The sequence below is a fragment of the Pleurodeles waltl genome, chromosome 1_1, assembly GCF_031143425.1.
Source record: "Pleurodeles waltl isolate 20211129_DDA chromosome 1_1, aPleWal1.hap1.20221129, whole genome shotgun sequence".
NCBI classification, from domain to species: domain Eukaryota; kingdom Metazoa; phylum Chordata; class Amphibia; order Caudata; family Salamandridae; genus Pleurodeles; species Pleurodeles waltl.
This window is the reverse complement of record NC_090436.1, coordinates 838,986,328-839,013,344: the sequence shown is the minus strand read 5'-3', so window position 1 is coordinate 839,013,344 and position 27,017 is coordinate 838,986,328. Positions and strand designations below refer to the sequence as shown.

Sequence of the window (27,017 nt, the reverse complement as noted above, 5' to 3'; positions counted from 1 at the left end):
CCCTGGCTCTCCTTCGATACCCCCGGAATGGGGCTGGTGGGGCCTTCATGGCATGGTCGGCTGCTCCCTGCCTTTTGCTCCTTGCTGCCCTTGCCCTCCTTGGCAGACTGTCCGTGGCCCTTGGCTCCCTTACCCGATGTGGCAGGTGACGGTGCAAGGCTACCCTCCTTGGGGGCAGGCGTATCAGGCCTGTCGCGCCTGCCCTTCAGTTTTTTGGTCCTCTTCCCGGGGGGGGGGGGGGCTGGCTGTGCCTTTGCTGCTGGACGATGTCCCAGCCCAAGGAAAGGGCGGACTCCAAAAACCAGGCACGACGTTCTTTGGAGTTGCTGGGCTGGTGGTGGCTGAGGTGTTTGTGGAACTCTTACGGGATGGAGGGGGTGGGTCAGGTGAGGTAAAGAGGTCCACTTTAGAGAGGAAAATTTTCTTTGGAGCCATGGGAAGGGTGGCCGGAGTGGGTATGGGAGTGGAGGAAGAGGATGTGGTTGTAGGAGAGTCAAGTGTGCTGTCTTTGGGTGCAGGTGCTTGGGCAGGAGGCTGACATGAGGTGGATGGCTGTTGTTTGGGTGCCTGTCTGCGTTTGTGTGGTTGGGAAGCGGGGGTGACAGACACACTGGGAGAGGACACAGGGGACGTGTACATGGCAGTGGGGGTGGTGACTGCACGTGTGCGGACTGGGGTGGAGGGTGTGCTGGTGATGGGTGCAATGGCTGATGGTGGTGTGCTTGCAGGTGTGTGTGGAGACGTCACAGGGAGGGAGGAGGGAGACGAGGAGGTGGGGGACACAGAGGAGGTAGTGGCTGTTAGCATGTCTGCATCTGGATGTTGCTTGGGTGAATGCTTGTGTGTCCTGTGGTGCTTATGTCTGGATGAGCTGCCCTTGGGTGTTGAGGTGTGTGCAGGCTGGTCTGTAGGTGTGGATGGGATAGGCAGAGGAACAGGGGAGTGGGACTGGGGTGGAGGGAGTCAGAAGAGGGAGGCTGGAGACAGGGACAATCGCTGCCGTCAGTGCTGAGGCCAGAGTGTTGAACGATCGTTGATGGGCAGCCTGACCCGAATGAAGGCCCTCCAGGTATGCATTGCTTTGATGCACCACCCTCTCCAAACCCTGGATGGCATTCAAAAGGGTAGACTGCCCAACAATGATGGTCCTCAGGAGGTCAATTACCTCCTCACTGAGGGCAGCAGGGGTGACTGGGGCAGGGCCTGAGGTGCCTGGGGTGAAGGAGATGGCCGGCTTCCTGGCCTTGCGGGCACGGGCCGAAGGCCGAGGGGCTGCTGGGAGGGCGGAGCTGGTGCGCTGGGTGGCGGCTGTACCTGTAGGATCGGTGAGCACGGATGTTGCCGCCACCGCAAGGGAGCTCCCTTCCAAGGACGTGTTGGTGTCGCTGCCGTCTCCACGCGTCCCCGTGGTGGAGCCCCCCTCGCCCTCCGTCTCACTGGTCATGTCGGAGTCCGTTGCATGGCCCTCCGGGGCCATGTGAGATGCAGCTCCCTCTTGCGCCGATGCCACTTCTCCTCCGCCTGATGATGCTAATGCACACATTCACAGAAAAACAAAGAAAATGGGGGGGGTGGAAAACATAAAGACAAGTTGAGTGCATGCATTGGGGACACCGTTGGCGGAGAGGACAGACACAGAAGCCCCCTGCACTACGCTGCGCACTTGGGGTACACTACTCATTCACTGGGACATGCCCTACAAGCCTATGGGCGACAACTGCCCACACAGTATACACTGGTCCATGAATCGCGTTACTAGGCACCCTACAGAGGTGGGGGGCGGGGGCACAGGACCATACTTCACGGACGGGCCTATCCTACAGAAATCACCTTGGCCTAGGGATACCCACAGCCCTCCTCCCCCACCCAGGCACCTCCACTGCGCGCAAAATAGCTGAATGTGCTGGTACTCACCCCCTTGTGTCTGCTGTGATGTCCTCAAGCGCCCATCTAAATTGGGGTAGGCCACCGCCAGGATCCGGGACATCAGGGGGGTCAAGGTACGACTGGCACCCCTCCTAGGTTGGGAGGCCATCCCCAGCAGAGCCTCCACGGTCTTCCTGTTCCCGCGGCGGATGTCCTCCCACCTCTTGCGGCAGTGGGTGCCCCTTCTGGTGTGGACCCCCAGGGCCCGGACGTCCTTGGCGATGGCACGCCAAATGTCAATCTTCTGATGGGCGCTGACGTATGTGACATGTACAGGGGGGGAAGAGAAACATCATCACTTTTCTGCATGCTCGATGTGAGTGGCCCCCCCTCCCCAACCTTGCCATGTGGCACATGCTCTCATCTGTCGTGCCATGCATTCGTCATTCGCTGCCCTCCCCTCCATCGTACATCCTCCCCACTCAGCCCAGGCATTGGGCACTATGCATTGCCCCCCATGTACTCACCTGTTGTTCTGGAGGCCCGTAGAGTAGCGCATACTGGGGGAGGACCCCATCCACGAGCTTCTCCAACTCCTCGGAACTGAAGGCTGGGGCCCTTTCCACAGTCGCAGCAGCCATTGTCACTTCCAGACCGAGGTCACAGCAGCACTTGCAGTATAGGTCCTCTCCTGTGGATGCTCAGGTCTCGTGTGATCAAGCAGAGAGAAAATGTCGGTTACGGCCGCGGCGGTGCATGCCGCGGCGGTGAGTAATGCGGCGGTGCGTACCGCGACCGCCGGCGCTCACCGCCATTGGCTCCTGAAACCCATAGGGTTCAATGTTGTCCAATGCGGCTTTGCGCCGCGGACTGCGACCGCCTACCGCCACGGTGTGCCATGCTTGCGCAATGACCTCACTTCACATTGTCACACTTCACAGGTCAGGCAGCCGCCATTTCAAGGGCCCACATGGCTTCATTCCTACTGCGTCACACATGGCTAGGCCTTGCACCGACAATCATACTAGCCATTCAATCCCGAGAGATTCGTGTACTGGGCATGCTGTGGGCACTTACCTGTGGGTTGCTTGACTCTGTGCTCCATGTTGTCCTTCCTAGGCATCGTCCGCTGGGACTTGCGAGGAGACGGAGGAATCTTCCCGTGTACAGACCGCTGGTGGACCTGTCGACAATGGAAGAAAGACACGTCATACTCACCTACAGACTCAACCGTGCCACTATACAGGAACTGTGTGCCCAGCTGGAGCCAGACCTGATGTCACCCATCCGCCAACCCACAGGGATTCCGCCTCTAGTGCAGGTGCTGTCAGTACTGCATTTTTTGGCAAGTGGATCATTTCAAACTACTGTGGCCATTTCATCTGGGATGTCTCAGCCTATGTTTTCAAAGGTGTTGTCCAGAGTGTTGTCTGCCCTGATGAAATACATGCGGAGCTACATCATTTTCCCTGAGGTGGGTGACTTGCCTACAGTGAAGGGTGATTTCTATGCCCTTGGACACATTCCCAATATCATTGGTGCCATTGATGGTACCCATGTGGCTTTGGTTCCCCCAAAAGACGATGAGCAGGTGTACAGGAACCGTAAAAATTATCATTCGATGAATGTCCAGGTGGTCTGTTTGGCTGACCAGTACATCTCCCATTTAAATGCCAAGTTCCCAGGGTCAGTGCATGACGCGTACATCATGCGAAATAGCAGCATCCCTTATATGATGGAACTGCTACAGAGACACCGTGTGTGGCTAATTGGTGACTCTGGTTACCCAAACCTGCCTTGGCTATTGACCCCAGTGAGGAATCCCAGGACCAGGGCAGAGGAACGGTACAATGAGGCCCATGGGCGGACTAGGAGGGTGATTGAGCGGACCTTCGGCCTCCTGAAGGCCAGGTTTAGGTGCCTGCATATGACTGGTGGATCCCTAATGTACTCACCAAGGAAGGTGTGTCATATCATCGTGGCCTGCTGCATGCTTCACAACCTGGCTTTGCGACGCCAGGTGCCTTTCCTGCAGGAGGATGGTCCAGATGGTGGTGTTGTGGCCGCTGTGGAGCCTGCGGAGAGTGAAGAGGAGGAAGACGAAGAGGACGACACAGACAGCAGGGACAGAGTGATACTGCAGTATTTTCAGTGACACACAGGTAATAATCTACTCCTGCATTGTATTATATCTGTAACTGTAGTGGCTCTCTACTGTCTGACCTTTCACCCCAATGTATGGTAACTTAGTTGTGTATATCACTTCCTATTTCAGTGATCTGATCCCCACGGAGTGCCCTCTGGTTTTTTTCCCCATGGACTACCGCTGTGTGACACTGGTATGTTGTCATCACAATGTAACTAGAAATGTTTTGTTGGTTATATCGAATACATTTGGTTTAAATAAATAGATAGCAGAATCCAGTTGGTTAATGTGCAATAATTGTGTTTATTGAAGTTTTAAAATAGGTGTATAGTTCAAACAGGGTGATGGTGGAGGCATGTCCATGGCAGTGTCCAGACTGTCGTTCCTACAGGTCCATTGTCCATATGCCTGTGGAAGGTGGAGCAGGGGCAGTTCAAGGTTGGACAGGGTAAACAAGTGGGACAGTGGGATGACATCCGGGGGTTTCCGTGCATGGCGGGGGTCTTGACATCCTACTCTGTCTTCTTCCTCGATCTCAGGCCTTTCTTGCGGGGTGGTTCTTGTTCTGCAGGGGGTGGGGTCCGGGAGGGCCGTTGCTGTTGTGTCAGGGCCTCCTGACCACCAGCGCCGGCGGAGGTGGTGGGCTGTTCTTCCTCCATGCTAGTGGCAGGGGCCCTTTGGGGGGCCACATGGTCCCGCAATGTGGTGACAATCTGGTTGAGTGCCACCACGATTGTACCCATTGCGGAACTGATGCTGCGCAGTTCTTCCCGGAACCCCACGTACTGGCCCTCCTGCATGGCCTGGATCTCCTGGAACCTGGCCAGGACCGTCGCCATCGTCTCTTGGGAGTGGTGGTACGCTCCCATGATGGTGGTGAGGGCCCCTTGGACAGTGGGTTCCCTAGGCCTGTCCTCCCTCTGTCGCACAGCAGCCCTCCCAGTTCCTCTTTGTTCCTGGGCCTCTGTCCCCTGGACGGTGTGCCCACTACCAGTGCCCCCAGGTCCCTGTTGTTGTTGGGGTTGTGGGTTACCCTGGGTGCCCTGTACTGGTAGACACACCGCTGCTTGACCTGTCCTGGAGACAGAAGCATGGGCCCGCTGGGTGGGTGCTGTGCTGGTGTTTCCTGAGGGGGTAGGTCTGCTGTGGCCTGGGGCTGACTGAGGGTAACCGACTGTCCAGAGGTCCCCGATGGTCCGGGCTGGTCATCAGGTTCTAGGTCGACAGATCTGCTGTCATCACTGGGGGCCTGTTCTGGGGGTGGGATGGACAAATCTGGACCCTCCTGGCCGGTGTGTTGGCGTTCGGGCCCTGCAGGGGTAAAAGAATATGGTTATTGATTTTGTGTGTGCCGTGGTGTGCGATTTGTGGGTGCCCTTGTCCCCAGTGCTGGCAGTCCATGTGGGAGGAGTTGTGAGGGTGGTTTGTGGGGGGGGATGGGTATGTGCAGTGGTCATGCTTAGGTGATGGGTGTCCATGGTTTGTGTTGGCATTCAGGGGTTTGGGTTGGGTTGGGTGGGTTGTGCTGGTGAGACATTAACAGGGAGTATGTGTGCTGGGGGTTAGGGGTGAGGGTGGGGGTGTGGGTTGGCATGCTGGTGGTTGGGGGGGTGAAGTAGTTGAGATTAGACTTACCAGAGTCCATTCCTCCGCCTACTCCAGCGAGGCCCTCAGGATGCAGGATGTTCAAGACCTCTTGCTCCCATGCTGTGAATTCGGGTGGAGTGGGTGGGGGTCCGCCGCCAGTCTTCTGCACAGCGATGTTGTATCTTGACACCATCGACCGCACCTTCCCCCGTAGGTCGTTCCAGCGCTTTCGGATGTCTTCACGATTTCTGGGATGCTGTCCCACAGCGTTGACCCTGTCGACGATCCTTTGCCATAGCTCCGCCTTCCTGGCTATTGTGGTGTGCTGCACCTGTGTGCCGAAGAGCTGGGGCTCTACCCTGATTATTTCCTCCACCATGACCCTGAGTTCTTGGTCCGTGAACCTGGGGTGTCTTTGGGGTGCCATGGGGTGGTGTGGATGAGGTGTGGGGTGGTGTTTGTGGTGATGAGTGTGGTGGTGTGTGGTGTTTTGTGCGTAGATGTGGTGTGGGTGATGATGTTGGGTTCCTGTGTGTGTTGTGGTTTGCGTTCCCTGTGCTCTCTCTCTGTGTATTGCACCTTGTCTCTGAATTTCAATTTGTGGGGGTTTGTGGGTGATGTGGGTGTGTGTTTTATATGGTGATGGGTGTGTGGGTGTGTGTATGTGTATCAGGTGTGTGTATTTCGAATTGTCCAATGTGGCTGTGTTTTGTAAAGGTGTGTGTATTTTGAGCGCGGCGGTGTGTACCGCCAATGGAATACCGCGGTTGAAAGACCGCCGCGTGGATTCGTGGGTCGTAATGGCATGGGCGTGTTTGTGTTGGCGTGACGGTGGAGGTTTGGTCATCTCCAGTTTATCGCTGACTGCTGATGAGGCGGGCTTCAGTGGATGTCGGGTTTTTGGCGGTTTGGCAGTAGTGGGTCAGAATGACTGTGGCGGTTTACCGCGGCCGCGGCGGGATGATGGCGGTCTTCTGACCGGCGGTAAGAGCCTTTTACCGCCAGGGTCAGAATGACCCCCTTTGTCTTGAAAAAAAAAGAGAAAGAGCTTTTAATCGTCCCCAAGTTGATTGTTTGTTTTGAGTTATTCTGCTATCTGATTCTTTACAGCTCATGGGTTACACTAGAGGTAGTAGCAAAAAGGGTAAAGTGTGTGGTTGGTTAAGTGTTATATCGGGTATTGTGTGTGCAATAATAATTGTAGGTGTGATTGTGGGAATGCCGTGGTTGGATAAGAAAATGACTAACAATGCTTCAAAACCTGAGACTGCTACACTAACACCATGGGAGAAGTTCGAGCAGGATACTAAATATTTGCGTGAGGGAACTAATTCAAAGGGGGAACTCTCTACTAATGTCTTCTATCGCTTGCTGAATGAGTATGTTGATACTATGGATGCGAGAAATTGTTATGTGTGCACAAAAATTCCTTCATCAGTACAAGAAGGGGTCACCTACCATAGTCTTCCATTAACATACAGGATAAGTTGTAGTTTGCTACTAACAAGATTCTATGACCAGGAACATGTGCAATATTTTTATTCAAATCTAGACGTAGTGTTTTCTTTTGTGCCTGTGATTGAGTTTCTGAACAAATTAGCTAAAGAGCATAGTATAAAATTGGTTAGAGGTTTCTTTGAGCCGACACTGACATTTGGGACGGCTTATGCACACCGCAACAATCTGACCTGCTTATGAACACCTGTAGAGAAAAGCTTCTTAGATCACACTGATGATAGATGCAAAGCACTGAAAGAAAGATTAGAAAAAGGGCTAGAGAAACGCACATATGCAAATGATTATGCTTACACCGCAATAAAGACGCAGGGCAAATTAGCTATAGATGCATTGCATGTAGGTAGGCTTTGTATATATAGGCCGAAATCTGATCATTACACTTTATTTGTGGGACCGAGTGAATGCAGGCATGTGTTTTTGTTTCAGAGTAAATGGACATTCAGGTTAAATGGACAGGATCCAGCGATCCCTGGGATCTATTACATCTGTGGACTCAATGCTTATTACCTTCTCCCTAAGGGATGGTATGGGACATGTTATTTGGGGATAGTTTTCCCAAAGGTTTATCAGATTGATGACTTAAAGCAAATACCTAAAATGTCTGAATTACAACATGCTAGACAAAAACGAGAGACAGCGGGTGCTGTCGTTGGTGACATATTTGGAGCCATAATTCCTTCAGTAGGGGTTATTTTAAACTCCATAAAGATTCGAAAGTTGTCTACTATTGTGGATAACATGCTGACAAACTTCACAGGGGCTATACTCCTGATACATACTGAACTTGCTGTGGAAAGAGCTATGACTCTTCAAAATCGGCTTGCTTTAGACATTCTTTTAGCAAAGAGCGGCGGAGTCTGTAAGATGCGTAACGAGCATCATTGTTGCTCATTTATTCCAGATAATAGCAAAAAGATTAGAGGTATGCTTACTAACCTAACAAGAGATTGTGCAGATTTGAAATATTTGAAGGAACCTGGAGTTTGGGAGAAATTTGGAAAAGGAATTGCCAGAGTAGGGAGCTGGTTTAGCAATATTTCGAATGGGATGCTGGCAAAAATATTAGGCGGTATATTAATTGCCCTGATCTGTTTATTGGGTTTATGGGGAGCATGCAAAATTAATGAGAGAATTCGAAGAAATTGGACCAAAAGAAATAGGAGAAACGAAGAAAATGAAAGGGAGAAAATGTTTAATGAAATTTGGGAGAGTTCACACAAAGGACAAGGGGTCGAAATGCGCATTATGCGCAAAGTGAAAAATTAAAAGTGAAAGGCCGAAAGGGAAAGGTTTGTGTGATGACGAACGTCATCAGAGGAGGGACTGAGAGAGCGTAGCTTATAAAATTTATATTAACATGAAATGTTTATGAACTAATGTGTGATAATGCCGCATAGAAATTGTACTAGTATATTTTGCTAAAACGTGCACTTGAAATGTGACCACGCGGAGTGGCCGTCAATGTATACGGGGACTAATGAAAATGACTAATGTTGTATTAAAGAATGGTTTTACACTAATTATTAAAGATTTTGTTATTAAAGTTATGCTAAATAAATCTTGTAGGCCTTAAGTTAGCATGAGCCGAAGCTTAGCTGCCTGGCTCTCATATTAAGGGCCATATTTATACTTTTTGACGCAAAACTGCGCTATCGCAGTTTTGCGCCAAAAAGATTAGCGCCGGCTAACGCCATTCTGTAGCGCCATGCGGGCGCCGTATTTATTGAATGGCGTTAGCCGGCGCTAGCAGACCGGTGCTACCTGGTGTGCGTGGAAAAGAACCACGTACACCAGGCAGCGCCGGCGTTGGGGAAAATGGCGTTAGGGCGTCTTAAAATGGGGCAAGTCAGGTAGAGGCAAAAAAATCGCCTCCACCCGATTTGCGCCATTTTTAACGACGCCCAGACGCCATTTACATGACTCCTGTCTTAGTAAAGACAGGAGTCATGCCCCCTTGCCCAATGGCCATGCCCAGGGGACTTATGTCCCCTGGGCATGGTCATTGGGCATTGTGGCATGTAGGGGGCACAAATCAGGCCCCCTTATGCCAAAAAAAAATTATTTTTTTATTTTTTTTATACTTACCTGAACTCACCTGAATGTCCCTGGGATGGGTCCCTCCATCCTTGGGTGTCCTCCTGGGGTGGGCAAGGGTGGCAGGGGGGGGCCCTGGGGGCATGGGAGGGCAGCTGTGGGCTCATTCTGAGCCCACAGGTCCCTTAACTCCTGCCCTGACCCAGGCGTTAAAAAGAGGCACAAATGCGGGGTTTTTTGCCCCGCCCACTCCCGGGCGTGATTTTTGCCTGGGAGTATAAATACGACGTTAACGTAAGGAAGGCGTTCACGCAAAAAAATGCCGCTCATTCCTCATACTTTGGCGCTAGACGCGTCTAACGCCAAAGTATAAATATGGAGTTAGTTTTGCGTCGAATTTGCGTCGAAAAAAATGACGCAAATTCGGCGCAAACAGAGTATAAATATGCCCCTAAATGTGTTTCTCTAAACGTGCAGTGTGCTGACTCGCAAAAGGACATGACCTCTTGTTTTTCTTCAAACTAGAAGCTGAATGTAACTATAGTGGATCCGTTCTCATGAAATTCATATTGCTTGTAGAAATGTTTAGTTAAAATGCAACAATGTAGATTAGTATAATGTACAAGGTTGTTTAAACCGGTGTAGACAATGGAGCTACTGACCAAAAGATGTGCAAAGAATTACAGAAGGATGAAATCATACCGGACGTGCTACCTCTGAAGACGTCAATCATGTGGACCAATGAAACGCTTGTGAACTGTTGTGGGGTGACAAATGTGATGAGCTAATTCAAAGTTAATTGGGTAGAGATAGGGGGGTGCAACCCCTTAGCCAATTAGATTTTAGGGGAAGGTACAATGAAAAAGGGATAAAAACGCATGACACGGGGAGCCTTGAGAGAGAGGTGTTAGGGAATACTATTGATTTTATCCAGAAACTCTGTCACTCTGTTTGGTGACTTATATGGTTTTAAGTAAACCATCCTTTCTTAGATTGCCCATTTTACACTTTGCCTCCTTATGAGGAAAGTGGCCCTTATGCCCCAGAGCTGAGTTTTTGACTGATGGCGAATCAACTGATGTCCTGAAGACGAAGACTGAACCTGAGTGCTGACCCAAACCTTGGAGGGTAACTATGACAATGAACTTGTGATTTGTCTGTTTGCTTTTCCTTTCTAGGTACCAACTGCTTACTTTTGACAGAGATCATAGCTAGATGTTTTCCAAATTGGTGTTCTAAATTGTTTTGCATGAAGCCCAACATGCCAATGCTAATCAGTGGTTAGGACAGGTGTTCACTAAACTGACACAAATGGACAACCAACTGAATCTATGCTTTGTTGAACCGACGCGTCAATGACACTCTTCTAAAGTTGATCTATGTTCACGCCGTGTTATGTTTTGATGTTTATGATTCTTGCCTTAATGAAATCTTATCAGAGTTGCCATATTGTGACTATGCTATTTTGTTTTTTGGTTTTGAGATTAACACACTTGCTCTTAGAATTGTAATTAATAGGGAATAAAACTCATAAAATTCTACTAAACTGGTGTGGTTATTCATGACTGCCAGGTCATGGTGGTGTCTTGAATTGATTGATGTCTTTGACTAAAGTGAAATGCATTGTTGTAATAAATATTGATGACATTATTGACGTATAGATTGACATATTGATTAGCTATCTCGTCCTAAGGTGTCTCTACACTGGGTCAAAAGATTCATTGGCCTAAAACGAGTCCTGATGTGTAATAAATTATCATAAAGGGACGCGTTAATAGTTCTTTATGCTTTTTGGGGTAATTTTCACAAAACTCTTTAAAATTACATATCTCCAGTTCTGATGATCGGATTTGTGTTGCTTTGGTCTTGCTTAACGTATTTAAAAAAAGACTTATTTTTACAACTTGGTGAGGAATCCTTTTTGTGTGGTGTTCTCATTTTATGACTGTTTGAAGTGATGCACAAATACTTTATTCATTTCCTATAAGTTAAACCTGACTCCTCTTTCCAAAGCCTCCAGAGGATTGAACACATGCTAATTTAGAGATGGCTTGTGCCTCACCCTGACAGGGACTGTGGTTGCTGCTTGACCAGAGCTTACGCCCCTAGTCAACCAAACAACCCAATTTCTTATAGTAGCCTATCAATAAGATGATATTTTATGTTCTAGGCTCAAGTTTGCACCTTGCTATTGATATTTTCTGCATTACCAGCGACAATATCAGTTTATTATAAGGTCACAATCAATATAAATATAAAATAGATTAACAAATTGAACAAATAGATTTAGATATTGTGCACCCTCAATCCCCTTTTTCGACAATGTTGGAAAAATTGGCTCCTATCTACTTTAACGGACATAAGGAATACCAACTCAAGACACGAAGGATTGAAGATCCTTGAACTCACTTACCAGTGAGGTAGAGTAAATGGTGCAAATGATGAATGCCTCAAGACTTCATTGATAAATGATTCAGTGTAATGTAATTCAGTTCTGTCTTCAAACCTTGGGAGCCTGGCGTTTCCTATATGCTCATCTGCAAAGAAAATATACGATTTTCTACCTGTATTTAAAATCATGGTCATTTAGAACAATCATTTATAAATGTAAAACTGTTCTGAGATATTGATGTTACCAATCTCTTCGTGGATTTTGATTTGCGCTTCAGGGCAGTGAACCAGATACAGAAATATCCACTGCAGAGTAGTTGATACAGTGTCGAAACCTAGGGAAAACAAAAGGTTGTTTATTTTAAACCGTTAAAGCAGGCCTGCTGTGTATCATTTATGACAAGAGTGTCAAATTCAGGCCCTGGAGGGAAGGATCCATCCCACACCTTCGGGATAATCGCCCAGTTTGTTTATGATTTCTGTTTTGCCTAATTGTACATTAAGATTTCTAAGATTTCTTATTTGTATATCCCAATGGCCTGGCATGAATCAGACACTCTTGCGCTCTCTTTGAAAATCCATGGTTCAGAAATCTGTGTTGCAAGATGTTATGGCCCATATTTATACTTTTTGACGCAAAACTGCGCTAACGCAGTTTTGCGTCAAAAAAATTTGTGCCGGCTAACGCCATTCTGAAGCGCCATGCGGGCGCCGTATTTATTGAATGACGTTAGCCGGCGTTAGCCGCCGGCGCCGTCTGGTGTGCGTTAAAAAAAACGACGTACACCAGGCAGGGCCGGCGTAGGGGAAAATGGAGCTTGGGCATCAAGAAATGGGGCAAGTCAGGTTGAGGCAATTTTTTCGCCTCAACCTGATTTGCACCATTTTTTTCGACTCCCAACCCCCATAGAAATGACTCTTGTCTTAGCAAAGACAGGAGTCATGCCCCCTTGCCCAATGGCCATGCCCAGGGGACTTATGTCCCCTGGGCATGGTCATTGGGCATAGTGGCATGTAGGGGGGCACAAATCAGGCCCCCCTATGCCACAAAAAAAAATGAAAAAAAACACTTACCTGAACTTACCTTAATGGCCCTGGGATGGGTCCCTCCATCCTTGGGTGTCCTCCTGGGTTGGGCAAGGGTGACAGGGGGTGTCCCTGGGGGCATGGGAGGGCACCTCTGGGCTCCTTCAGAGCCCACAGGTCCCTTAACGCCTGCCTTTTGCAGGCGCTAAAAAACGGCACAAAAGCGGCCGTACGTCATTTTTTTTGACCCGCCCACTCCCGGGCGTGATTTTTGCCCGGGAGTATAAATCCGACGCACATGCCTCGGAGTCGATTTTTTAGACGGGAACGCCTACCTTGCATATAATTAACGCAAAGTAGGTGTCCACGCTAAAAAATGACGCTAACTCCATGGACTTTGGCGCTAGACGCGTCTAACGCCAAAGTATAAATATGGAGTTAGTTTTGCGTCGAAATTGCGTCAAAAAAAACGACGCAATTCCGGCGCAAACGGAGTATAAATATGCCCCTATAAATTTTACAAATTTCTAGCAGCATTCAGCCATGGTATGACAATGCAAAAATGATAATGGAAGATAAAATGGAAGGGAGGAGGAAAAGACATCTAAAGGGAAATAAAGGTTATTAAAGTAGTTTTTTGACCGTACAGTGGATAGCATGTGATGAATTTTGTTCATGGCTTGTCCAGCCTAGACCACTAGGAAACTATTCCTTTTCAAATTGGTCTTGCTCCTGTTAGGAAACCCCTAGTGAATTTAAGCCAATTAGGTGTTTCTGAGGGTTAGACTGCAAAATGACTGATGCACACAGGACCCAATCAAAAACGATAATAATACAGATACGTTTACATTAGAAAGAAGAATAGCAGACTGAAGGAAACTGTGAACCTTTGAGAAGGTACCTGGCACTATTCGTTTTGAGTGAAACCTGTTTTGGCTCTGAGTAAAGTCCCTGTATAATTTAGGATGATTAACCTTAGAACTGTTAGCAAATACAAGCGATATTTGCTATAAGAAATTTAAAACACATTTGTTTTGTTGCAGTACTCACTGCTGCTTGGATTTAGGAATGTGGGCATTAATAAATCCTTCAACAATACTAATACCTGCAACTATCTCCCATGATCAATTTTATAGAGTTGAAATATGCAGTCTAAAATTTTCGATGACAATAAAAGAATGCATTTTCCTAACCTGTTTACATAACAATTACTTAAGTGCTGTCTGCCAGTTCAGCTACTTTTGTAGGTTTCACATAACAAAAACATTGTTTACCTGCTCCGAAGATGTCTCCAACTGTAGACAATAGCTGCACCTTGGTTAAGGGGTTGTCTTTTGTTTGTTTTCTATCGCAAAGTTCAATAAGGGCATCTGTGATATCTCTGTTACAGTTCTAAAATAAAGAGACACATCGGTCACTCCTTTTCAGAAATCCATATCTGTCTCTACATGTTCTATCAGTCTGGAAAACCAGACATGTTACAGTACACTAGTTTTATAAAGGGACTACTCATTTCGATACTTGGGGGCATATTTATCCTCTGTTTGCACCGAATTAGCGTCATTTTTTTACTCTAATTCGGTGCAAAACTAACTCCATATTTATACTTTGGTGCTAGACCCATCTAGCACCAAATTTATGGCGTTAAAGTCATTTTTTGGAAGTGGAAACCTACCTTGCCTTAATGAGATGCAAGGTAGGCATTCCAATACAAAAAATGACTCTATGGCCTTAACGCCATATTTATACTCCCGTGCAAAAATGGTGCACTGGAGGGAGGAGGGTCAAAAAATGGTGCAAAGCTTGCTTTGCTCCGTTTTTTAACTCCTGGGTCAGGGCAGGTGTTTGGGGACCTGTGGGCCTATTTCCATGGTGGAACACCATGGAATAAGCCTGCAGGAGTCCTCCCCCCTCCCCAGGGGCACCCCCACCCACACCAGAGAAACTGCAAAGGATGGGGACCCCATCCCAGGTAAGTATAGATAAGTACAGGTAAGTATTGCATTTTAATTTTTTTAAGTGCCATAGGGGGCCCTGTAATGGGCCCCCATACATGGCACAGGGTGAAATGGCCATGCCCAGGGGACCCTACTCCCCTGTGCTGGCCATTGGGGTGGTGGGCACGACCCCTGCCTTTTCTAAGGCAGGACTCATTCGGCATGGTAGGTTTAGCACCATAAAATCTAATCTGGTTAGAGTCATTTTTTTACTCTAACTCTGCCTAAAGTCATTGTTAGTGCTAAACCCCCTTCTTCTATACCACCAGCCCCACCTAACTAAAGTCATTTTTTTTTACTCTAGCCTGCCCTTTGCACTGGCTTGCACCATTCCATAAATATGGTGCCCGGCTGGTGCACAGAAATGGTGCAAGCCGGTGCTAAACTTTTTGGTGCAAAACTGCTTTAGTTTTGCTCCAAAAAGTATAAACAAGTGCCTCAATATTGACTTATGTGGCCACGCTGCTATAGTCATTTAAATTATTGCATGGCATTTCAACCTCTGAGTGAAAATATTGCAGAAGAAATAGCTTTTATGTCAAATAATAAATAGTCAAGCAACCTGACCAATACTGCTATATAAAACAAATGACAACGTAGCATGTGAGTTTTACATATATTCAATACGATCATTAATGCTAAATAAATGTACTCTATAGAAATTGGACCCTCTGGTTATACACGTTTTATTTGGACACCAAAGTGGATTCCAATAATATTTCTGTACCTCAGAACCAATCATTGAGCTCAGGTAGCAAGAGCTCTTGGGTGTCACTTATGGACTCTTTCCTAAAAAACACCACCAGACTACAAAGTAATCTCAACCAATCAGCCAGCACAGAATGTTGTTCAACTTTTTCAGATGCGATAAATAAAGTAGTGTGATCATGGGCAGCGCTCTACTGGCTCCTAGTGGAATCACCCACCAAATTTAAAACACCGTAATGCTTGTTTTACTTTGAACACTAACTAGAGTGTTATTCTGGGACGGTTCCTCTTTTAGTGCATTGGGGAATTGCCCCCCCCCCCATATTTGTGCCTCCAGCACCTATTTGTGGCCCCCACCACATTTGTATTAACTGTAAATATTTAATATATTTTATTTCCTGGCCGCTGCAGCAGCTTTTTTCAGCTATGTGGAAGTTGCTTTAAGTTCCTGAGGAGTGTGGGTGGGGCTTAAAAATAACAGACAGAATAGACGCACAGTAAACATGCTTGGGTTCGCATGATGCCACAGTAGTCACTCGCTCTTGAAAGTGTGCATGTCGAGTTGGACAGCTGCCTTTCTGTTGCCAGCCCGACATGCCCACTAGAGGCCTCTTACAACCAGCTCAGTAAGTGGGCCGGGTCGGAGGGAGACGGGGGATCACAGCTGTAGCCCCCTCCAGTCTGCTAATGAGTGCTAACCTCGCCTGCCAAAGCCAATCCTCGAGCTGTCACCTCTGACCCTTGAATGAAGGAAGCAGCACTTACAGTCAGAGTGGGGGCCCAGTGTAAAAAAAAAAAATACGAGGTAAAATAAATGCAAAATTAAGTAGTAAAGTCAGTTGAGTGCTTTTTGAGTATTCTTGTGGTTCAAGACTTTTTTGTTACGTTGCCTTGGTTCGCAATTGCAGCCTTATTTGGCAATCTCAATTATTCTAAAAACAGGTGCCTCATTCCATTTAATTACTGAGCATTTTTTGTTCAGAAGGGTGAACAAAATGAAAAACACCTCAATTTAAACGAGTGGATCCCACAGCACGGAATGGGGCTATTTGACCTGTGAGCTAAAGTTGAATTATCCGGTAAGGGAGGGACCTCAACTCTCTGCTGATAGCTCTTATTATGCAGAAAATGAATACTTTCAGCCTGTAACACTGGTGGTAAGGAATGATAACTGGAAAATGTTCCTTTGACTCCCCTTAATATTGGACCTAGCTGCTTTTGGAAGTGTTCCTTGCAAAAGGCTCAGGGGCGGCTGGTGTTTAAGGGCTAAGGGGCTGCGCCCCTAGCCTTTTCTGGCCTCTCTAGTGAAGCATATATTTAATTACACAATTAAAGTAAAACATTTTCTTCACAACATTTTCCGAGTGAAAGTTGTGCACTTTGAAAAGCCCCACTGCGCCTGCGTCAGTATGTGGCTGAAAGCTGCACAGTAGGGCTGACAGCCCTTACGTTTTCTCAGAAAGCAGTGACGTCCCTGGCTTATCTCCTCCTCCACCAGAAGCCCTGATAGTAAACATCCTGGAGTGTTTTTTCTTCAGCCCGGGTTTTTGAAAACTTCATGTCACTCCGATATTATTATCCACCCTTTCCTATTTACTCAAATGGTGGGGTGTGATCAGAAGGGTCTACGTACCAGAGGTCACATTTTATTAAAAGAATGTGGCATTGCGCAAAGAAAATCCCCTTTTCCTGCATTACAAGCAGTCTGTGGCAGAGAAATGGAATAAATACAATAAATAACTCCATCCAGGGCTCTCTGGGAGACAGGAGTGTGACCTGAAAACCTCAAGTCATAAATATGCCAAGGATAACCCTGCACACAAGTAAGTTGGAGCTCTATCTTTTTTACAGACAATAAGAAAAAAATCTGTTCTCTCAGCTCTCCTCTCCCTTCACTGCCTCTGTAGGTGATTTTGTCTCTCAAAGGCAGTAATGGTTCCAGTAATTTGTCACGGCTAGTTATGCTCGTTTTATTTCTTCTGCAGACTAATGGCGTGATATGTCATATTAAACATGTAATCTGCAGCTCCACTAAACATGCATATTTTATCAGTGAAACTGCTGGATACTGGATGGATGAGGCAATGTGTGTTTGAATAAGTGTTTGCAGGGCTTGACTGAGTGGCTGAGAAAATGTGGGTGTCTGTGTATAAGAGTTGTGTGAATGGCAGTGAACGACAATGTGGATGAGTAAATGGGTAGGTGACCAAAGGCCTACTGGGTAAGTAGTTGAATGGAAATACGTGGGTAGGGAGGCTCACTCACAAGGTGCAATTCTGTCTTGTATTTGTGCCCCACCACTGCTTTCAGTCACCAGGCACCACTCAAAAGGCTGTCTCTTGTCTGTGACGAGTTCTGAGAAGAACTAGACGTCGTGAAGAGAGTGTTGCTCTCCCTGGCACAGCGCCACAGCACCAGTGCTGTCAGCGGGTGTATCAAATGCGTGCAAGAGAGATAGGTCAAAAGTAAGGCACGTCTCATAATGCTGAAAGAGTTAGTCACTGTGAAGAACAGACTGCTAATAATAAAGGCCGCATTCCACTCCTCTTCCAAGTGATTTTTTTGCAAATCGATAACAAGCAATCATGTATAAACTCAACTGTATCATACTGATCGAAGCTTCCTGCATTAAATATGACTCATCGCATTACTGACACCTTGTATTTAGGGCTATATCAGTCTAGCACTACCGCTGAATACTGTGTACTTCGCCCTTCGCTTTCACAGCCGGTGAGGAGGACAGTCAAAATAGCTACGCTTCCTTGAAATGTAACGCTCTCAAATGATTCCAAACGCTGTTAACTAACTTTTTACAGAGACGAGAGAAGTTTTAGTCCGCTGAGTTTGAAATAAAATGAAATGTGCAAGTGAAAGAGTTCTTCATGGCTCATACATCCCCTTCATCGACACAAGAACAGTGCTGTTTTTCAGCAAATACTCTAGTTTTTAAGACTCCCTTTATCTAGGGTCCCCCGCCGCCCCCCCAAAAAAGGAAAACAGACACACAAGTGGCTGTAGTCCATCTTCCACTCTTTTTCAGTACAGTGTGAAAACGCTTTCCATATTTTAAGAGGCCATTGCACTTATGCATATCGCATGAGCAAGTCCTATATAAACCATGTACTAAAGTTTTACTGAAATGTAGAACATTATGAGATTACATATCCCTCTTGAGAGAGTTGTTTTATAACTGGCTTCTACAACCAATAGCTTGTGAGCTACTGGTAGCTCTACAGCTACCTTTGAGTAGCTCTCCTGAGTGCAGCCCAGCCTATTAAATTAGAAGCTTTGCTTGGTTAAATTAATATAAGTGCACCAACATTTAAAAGCATGTACTTGGAACACAAGTATGTATATTTTCAGAACTCATGAGCTGAAGTTTGCAGAAAAATATTTGAATTTCCAAAATATATTTAAAGCTGATATCTGACAGATAAATCAAGCGAGAGTGGGGGGGACATAACTGATAATATTACCTTGGCACAATGCGCATTGCAGCTGTGTTTGTTATGCATTACCTATGTAGAGGCACCACATAGTTACTGAGCCTTTTTTATTTACTTATTGCTGCTGTTAGCACAGCCTGATGAACTGGGTGATGACAGCTCGTAATCTTGCATAGTATGGCCACAGATATAATTTTGCCCTGATGCCATTACTATTCCAATACTAATAATATTAGTAGCTCAGGAAGATTGTCATTGAAGTTAAGTAGCTCTTATTACAGAAAAGGTTGGAGACACTTTGTTTATAGCAATGTCTTTGAAAAAGCCAACGGGTGCATGGAAAATTTGTAAAGCCTGATGTGTGAAAGAGTTTGAGTTAGTCATTCTTATGTTTGTTCTTTTAACATACATTTGTAATTAGAGGCCATAGGAGTGAACAAATAACGATAAAAACAAGAAAGGGTGAAAATACAGCTTATGAGCTTTGCTTTTTATGTTTTTCTTTTTACTAAATGATAGTGAAGTGTGATAGTGCAGGTCCAACTTGCCTGGTGCAAGTGCCTCACTTTGGACTGGGGACGAAGGATTTTTTTTATTTTTTATACAGTTTGAATTTAGAAATAAAAATTAAAGTGGAGCATCTGCTGCTGCATTCATTGATGAGAGTATTGTGCTCATCCTTGCTCCCTGTGAAAATAGCTGGTATGGCCTGAGCCCTGGCGTGACCGTCACAGTTTGCCTTACATTGAGTCTAAGTCCTAATGTGACTGACTGGCCAGTCGGCTGCCCAGGGAGAGATAAGGGGAACAACCGCTGTAGGAGGCTGGCCTGGCTAATAGTGGGTGCCTGATGGTACTTACACCTTGTGCCAGCTTCAGTGATCCCTTATTAGTTGATTAGTAGTGTTCTAGCAGCTTAGGCTGACAGAGGTAGCTATAATAGAGCAGCTTAGGCTGAACTAGGAGACATGCAAAGTTCCTACTATACCACTTATATCATATAGCACTATATCATCAGAAACTCAATACTCAGAGTTACTAAAAATAAAGGTACTTTATTTTAGTGACAATATGCCAAAAGTATCTCAGAGGCTATACTCCCTTAGGAGGTAAGTAAAATACACGAAATATACACACTAACCAAAATCAGGTAAGTAAAACACTTAGAAAAGTAGTGCAAACACTGTAGAACACAATACAATGCAATAGGAGACAATAGTCCTAGGGGCAACACAAACCATATACTCCAAAAGTGGAATTCTAACCACGAATGGACCCCAGGCCTAGTGCAGTGTGTAGAGGGTCGCTGGGAGTGTAAGAAAACACCAAGGGTGTCCAAGATACCCCACCCCAAGACCCTGAAAAGTAGGAGTAAAGTTATCCTGCTACCCCAGAAAGACAGTAAAGTCGAGATAAGGGATTCTGCAAAGGCAACAACTGACTGCAAAGTACTGAAGACAGATTCCTGGACCTTGGGATCTGCAAAGAAAGGGGACCAAGTCCAAGAGTCATGCAAGTGTCCGGGGGGGGCAGGAGCCCACTAAACCCCGGATGAAGGTGCAAAAGGGCTGCCTCCGGGTGGAAGAAGCCAAAGATTCTGCAACAACGGAAGGTGCCAGGAACTTCTACTTTGGTCAGAAGATGTCCCACGGCGTGCTGGAGGATGCAGAGTTGTTTCCACGCAGAAAGACCACAAACAAACCTTGCTAACTGCAAGACTCGCAGTTGAAGATAATGGGTGCTGCCAGGGCCCAGGAAGGACCAGGAGGTCGCCCCTAGACAGAGGGGGCACTCACCAACAGGGAGGGCCCACGCAGAAGCAGGCAGCACCCGAAGAAGCACTTGAACAGGCGTTCAAGAAATCTGAGCACGGCAGTCACCTCAACACAACAAAAGAGGGTCCCACAAAGCTGGTGGTCAACTCAGCGAGTTGAGCAATGCAGGACGGAGTGCTGGGGACCTGGGCTTTGCTGTGCACAAAGGAATCCTTGCAAAAGCACCCAGAAGCCCTAGCAGCTGCAGTTCACGCAGTACACAGGATTACTGTCTAGCATGGGGAGGCAAGGATTTACCTCCACCAAATTTGGACAGAAGGAACACTGGACTGTCGGAGTCACTTGGATCTAGCTCCTGTGTTCCAGGAACCATGCTCGTCAAGATGAGAGGGGACCCAGAGGACCGGTGATGCAGGCGTTTGGTGCCTGCGTTAGCAGGGGGAAGATTCCGTCAACCCACAGGAGATTTCTTCTGGGCTTCCAGTGCAGGGTGAAGGCAGGCAGACCTCAGAGCATGCACCACCAGGAAACAGTCAAGAAAGCCGTCAGGATTAGGTGCTACAATGTTGCTGGTAGTCGTCTTGCTACTTTGTTGCGGTTTTGCAGGCGTCCTGGAGCAGTCAGCAGTCGATCCTTGGCAGAAGTCAAAGAGAGAGATGCAGAGGAACTCTGGTGAGCTCTTCCATTCATTATCTGCAGAGAAACCCACAGGAGAGACCCTAAATAGCCCTCAGAGGAGGATTGGCTACCTAACCAGGTAAGAGACTATCAGGAGGGGTCTCTGACGTCACCTGCTAGCACTGGCCACCCAGAGGTCCACATTGTCCCCTCACACCTCTGCATTCAAGATGGCAGAGGTCTTGGACACACTGGAGGTGCTCTGGGCACCACCCCTGGGGTGGTTATGGACAGGGGAGTGGTCACTCCCCTTTCCTGTGTCCAGTTTCGCGCCAGAGCAGGGGCTGAGGGGTCCCTGAACCGGTATAGACTGGCTTATGCAAGGAGGGCACCACCTGTGCCCTTCAAAGCATTTCCATTGGCTAGGGGAGGTTACTCCTCCCCAGCCCTTAACACCTATTTCCAAATGGAGAGGGTGTAACACCCTCTCTCAGAGGAAATCCTTTGTTCTGCCTTCCTGGGACTGGGCTGCCCAGACCCAAGGAGGGCAGAAACCTGTCTGAGGGTTGGCAGCAGCGGTAGCTGCAGAGAAAACCCCAGAGAGCTAGTTTGGCTTTATCAGGGGTCCATGCTGGAGCCCCGGGATGCATGGGTTTGGCACCCCAATACCAGCTTTGGCTTGGGGGGACAATTCCATGATCTTAGACATGTTACATGCCCATGTTCAGAGTTACCATTGTGAACCTACACATAGGTATTGACCTATATGTAGTTCATGCGTGTAATGGTGTCCCCGCACTCTCAAAGTCCGGGGAAATTGCCCTGAACAATGTGAGGGCACCTTGGCTAGTGCCAGGGTGCCCTTACACTTAGTAACTTTGTACCTAACCTTCACTAGGTGAGGGTTAGACATATAGGTGACTTATAAGTTACTTAAGTGCAGTGTAAAATGGCTGTGAAATAACATGGACGCTATGTCACTCAGGCTGCAGTGGCAGTCCTGTGTAAGAATTGTCTGAGCTCCCTATGGGTGGCAAAAGAAATGCTGCAGCCCAGAGGGATCTCCTGGAAACCCAATACCCTGGGTACCTAGGTGACATATACTAGGGAATTAAAAGGGTTTTCCAGTGTGCCAATCAGAATTGGTGAAAATAGTCACTAGCCTGCAGTGACAATTTAAAAGCAGAGAGAGCATAAACACTGAGGTTCCGGTTAGCAGAGCCTCAGTGATACAGTTAGGCACCACACAGGTAACACATACAGGCCACAAATTATGAGCACTGGGGTCCTGGCTAGCAGGATCCCAGTGACACAGGCAAAACCAAACTGACATACAAGTAAAAATGGGGGTAACATGCCAGGCAAGATGGTACTTTCCTACAATCGCTACTCCACCCTCATTGATAATCTTTGGTATTATGAGTGATAAATTGATAACGGTCACAGTAGAAAACGCTCACAAAGATCTGTGTACTTTTCACAAATGTATCCACTTTAAAGCTTTAACTTTTTCAAAGACCTGTTATGTTTTTCATACATGTACATACATTGCATTATTTATATACTGCAGTTGGTTTGATTTTTGTGGTCTGCTGCTTGCACATATGAATACATTTTACAATGGACTCTCTCGGCCTGTTGTTATTAACCACGTGCAGTGCAGAGACAACCAACCCTGTGTGCAGGTAAGAATTAAAAACCTTGCTTGTCACACTGTACAATTTTCACACTACAGTAAATCATGAATAATTCAAATTCAGTAACATATGGAACATTTGTTCATGTGTTTCAATTTTTCTAATCTGCACTTTCCCATTTGCTTTATAAGCCTTCTTGCTTTCTCAATTTTGCATTAAAAGGCACCATTTGCCCACTCTTTTTTCAAACTTTTCCTGGGGGAGAACCCCCTACACCAAGCCCCCTTTATGACGGTTGTGCTTGTGCGCTAACCACAGGATGCTGATCCCAAACTTTTATGCCCTACTGCTTTCAAATGTCACTGGTGGTACTTGCCAGAAGTGATTGTTGCATTACTACACTGTAATATACAGTGCTTAATTTGAGCCGGTGGTTGTAGGTGGGGGTGCTTGCACTTTTTTGGGGGGACCAGCACTTTTTTTTCCTCCATCAGAAAAAGACAAAGGAAAAGGTGGCATAACTGACAAGAGGAGGAACCTGTATGTGTGAGACAAAGAAGGCAGGGGTTGTCTGGTAGTGGATTTAAGAATATTGTTCTTGGTATTAGGCACACCCATGTTTAATTGTTCCACCTGCCAGCTTTTGAGTGGAGTTCCAGGCACTGGCACTCTGTCTTCCACAAATTAACCACTGGTAATATCACTATATTCAATTCAAATTAATTCAGATTGTTGGTCAAACACTTTTGGTCATTGCCCTTCTACTCAACAAACAAATAAAATAAAATAACACATGGGGAAGTAGGGTCTTTAATGTTGTCCTAGTCTTGAGGCATTCAGATTAGTGTTTAATTTGTTTAATTTGTGTTTCTCTCTTTTTGTTTTTTTAAACTTGATGTCTGGTCCCTCAGAACTGTAGGCTAGATTAATGCAGCTTTGGGCCTCTTTCACCAATACCATAGTGAACACCTTTTGACTCCCATAGCCATTCATCTTTTGATTGCTTCTTCCTTCTTATGGTGTATTCTCAGACTATTGTCTGTGCTCTATTATCATCAACTTGCAGCGATCCAATCCCTCTTTCTACAGTTGATTAACCTTTTCTCTTTGCGGCCGTGCATTAATGAAGGAGCCAGATGCTCTTAGAGATCTCAGTACAGTGGTCACTCAGTAACAACATTGTAGCTCTCTGGGTTCTTGCCTTACATACAGCCTTCAGGGGTTCCTCTGGGCAACAACTTCATAGTGCCTGAAATGAAGGGTTTTTGTGATTGTTTTTGCTCACAGAAAATAACCTAATTTCTTCACTTCTAGTCAGGGTCATGAAGATTACTGGAAATGGCCCTTTCTTTATGGTTATCCCCAGACTTTTTGCCTTCCTCCTCCTCTTTTTCAGACCCTATTTTTGTTGGCTTTAGGACTCTGGGGACTTTACCACTACCATCCAGTGCTAAAGTGCATGTGCTCTGAGTCTAAATCATGGTGACACTGGTCTCTCCACAATTGGCATATTTGGGTTACTAGTAAGTCCCCATTAGAGTGCACTATGTGTGCCCAGGCCCTGTAAGTCAAAAGCATACAAGTGGGCCTGCGGTGCTGGTTGTGCCACCCACTACTGCAGCCTTTCAAACATGTCTCAGGCCTGTCATTGCAGAGTCTTTGTGTGCAATTTAAACTGCCAGTTCGACCTGGCAAGTGTTCCCACTTGCCAGGCCTAACCCTTTCTTTTTATTACATGTAAGACACCCCTAAGGCAGGCACTGGTTAGCCTGGGGCTGGGTGCTGTGTATTTAAAAAGTTATGCATGTACTTTTAAGTTTAACATGTCCAGGTAGTGAACAACTCTTAAACTTGATTTTCACTATGGCAAGGATCATCTCTCCCATAGGCTAGCATGGGAATTGCTTTAAAACTTCTTTTAAGTGTAATTTAAAATTGGGAAAAGATTTTTAAAAAAAGGAGTTTGGTGTCTCTGGACTCACAATTTAAAAAGCCATCTTTTGATAAAGTTGGTTTTTAAATTGCCGATCTGAAAATGCCACTTTTAGAAAGTTGGCATTTTCTTACTTCAACCACTCTGTGCCCAATCAACATCTGGTCTTTGTGGGCTTAGGTGACAGCTACATCTGTGCATTCCATCCAGACAGACATAAAACACAGGACACTTAACTGCCCCTGCACTTCATCTGCATATCGGTGGGTTCTCCTGGGTAGGAAGAGTGGAGGGATTCTTGCTCATACTTCAAAGGGTAGGGACAACCCCACAGACATCCTGACAGACAGGACTGGTCTGAACAGGAGTTGGGCTCCAAACAATGTAGGGAGGTACCCCTTACACTCTCAAAGGGACAGGGTTAGAGTATATACACACAGAGAAAGGTTTCCTTTTGGGAATTATTCTCAAACCAATAAGCTTAAAAGATATTTCTGGCACACAAATGTTATACAAAATGACTAATGACTTAGGCCCTCATTATAAGGTTGGCAGTCATCAACCCCCAGCCTCGCCGTGGCAGTCTTACGGCTGCGACCTGACGGTAAAGACGCAACATCACGAGTTGTGAGGCTTGGCAGACCCCAAACCTCCACAACACCACCTGGCCCATAGTGGCGGGCACACAGTCGCGGCGGCAATGTGCACGTCTAACCCGGCAGCAGGCCTCAGCCTGCTGGCTGGATTGCAATGCTGCAGACCGCCAGGCTTTCTGTGGCGGTCACCCTGCCAAGAAAACCCTGGCAGTCACGCACCCCTGTCGCCAAGACACACACCCCCCACATCCACACACATGCACACCCTCCCCACCCGTTCACACACTTACAAACACCCCCACATCCCCTCATGCATGCATTCACACACACACCCCTCAGCATACGCATTCATCCACACAGGCACCCCCACTCACTCGCATACATGCAGACACACACCCCCATTCACTCACAGACATGCAGACACCCCCATTCAAGTGCACATACACGCACACTAACATCCACATCCAATCACATATATGCACGCATTCATCACACCCCTCCACATATACGCACACACGCACCCACATACACAGACACCCTCCCCCCCTTTGTACTACCACTTACCTTCTCCTTCGAGGAGGTCGTCCGGGAGGGGGAGGGTCCTGGCGGTCTTGCACCGCAGCACCATCACGCCAGCAGGACTCTGCCAAGCCATATTACAGCTTGTAATATGGCGGGCAGAGCCTTGCTGCTGTGGCTGTGTTGGCGATGCAACCTCCTCTTCGGAGTCGTACTTCCCCCCAGAAATGGGCGGAAGTCCTCCAAAGACTCCTAATATGGCAGGCAACAGACCGCCAGCACTGGCGCTCTGTTCCCTGCAGCGTCTTCGGTGATCTTCCAAAAAGACCGCCAAAGTCGGTGACTGGTGGACTATTGTCAGATTTGAGAATGGCAGGAATACCCCACAGGTCAAATACATCATCATCATCCAGTCACTTGGTGACCTTGGTCATAAGTAGTTGACAACAATTCCTCTATCAAAGGAAAGCATGAATATTCATTAAAGACTACCATCAGATGATATCTGTTTCCTAAAAGCCCAAAGAAATCAACCGCAACTCTGTCCCACACCTGTGCAGCAAGTTCAGATTGTGAATGGATGCTGCGCCACTTTGGGAGAAAGACAGTTGCAAAGATGGCACTAGTTCTCTCTCAACTTGCTCGTCTAGGCACTGGAACCATACTCTGTGTCCTAGAGCTCTTTTGGTGGTTACAATGCCACAATGTCCTTCATGGACTAGTTCAATGATTGGCTATTTTAGGCTCTCAGGTATGATGATTCTCAAGCCTCTCAATATTACACCATCTTTGGTCACAGACGGTTCACCCTGTACATTTTTTAAGGTCGATATCGTCATCAAAAGGAGGAGTGCTCCTCTTTCACGATTAGAGTTCAAATGATGTCTTTAAGGATAAGCATGTTTTTGTCAGCACTAGTAGCAGCAATAATCTGTAAAATGGATAGAGCTGCTAGGGTACAGGACCTCACAATGAAGTTAATGTAATCCTCAGGAGTTTTGGATTGCGCACTGTGACTATGTAGAGGTACTCGTGAAAAGTAATCATAAGGGTTCTGGTCTTTACCCAGTTTGTGTAAAATTGCATAGTCATACTCTTGTAGTCACAACCACCACCTCTCAATGTCAGGCGTATGTTGGCTTTGTGATTTCCAAAAATAGTGAGAAAAGCTTGGTGGTCTGTAATGATAGTGAAATATTTTCCATATAGAACATGGAAATG

General features: G+C 46.7%; 1 protein-coding gene across 1 annotated transcript in view; it reads right to left on the bottom strand.

Annotated features, from left to right (window-relative positions):
- The window catches only part of LOC138287962 (cytochrome P450 1A1-like), a 208,435-nt gene that overhangs the window by 77,415 nt on the left and 104,003 nt on the right, over positions 1-27,017 (bottom strand). Inside the window, exons 3-5 of the mRNA XM_069229005.1 lie at positions 13,843-13,960; positions 11,788-11,877; positions 11,565-11,688 (exon numbers count right to left, since the gene is read on the bottom strand). Of these exons, the coding sequence (XP_069085106.1) occupies positions 11,565-11,688; positions 11,788-11,877; positions 13,843-13,960 (332 nt within the window). The remainder of the gene's footprint in view (positions 1-11,564; positions 11,689-11,787; positions 11,878-13,842; positions 13,961-27,017) is intronic.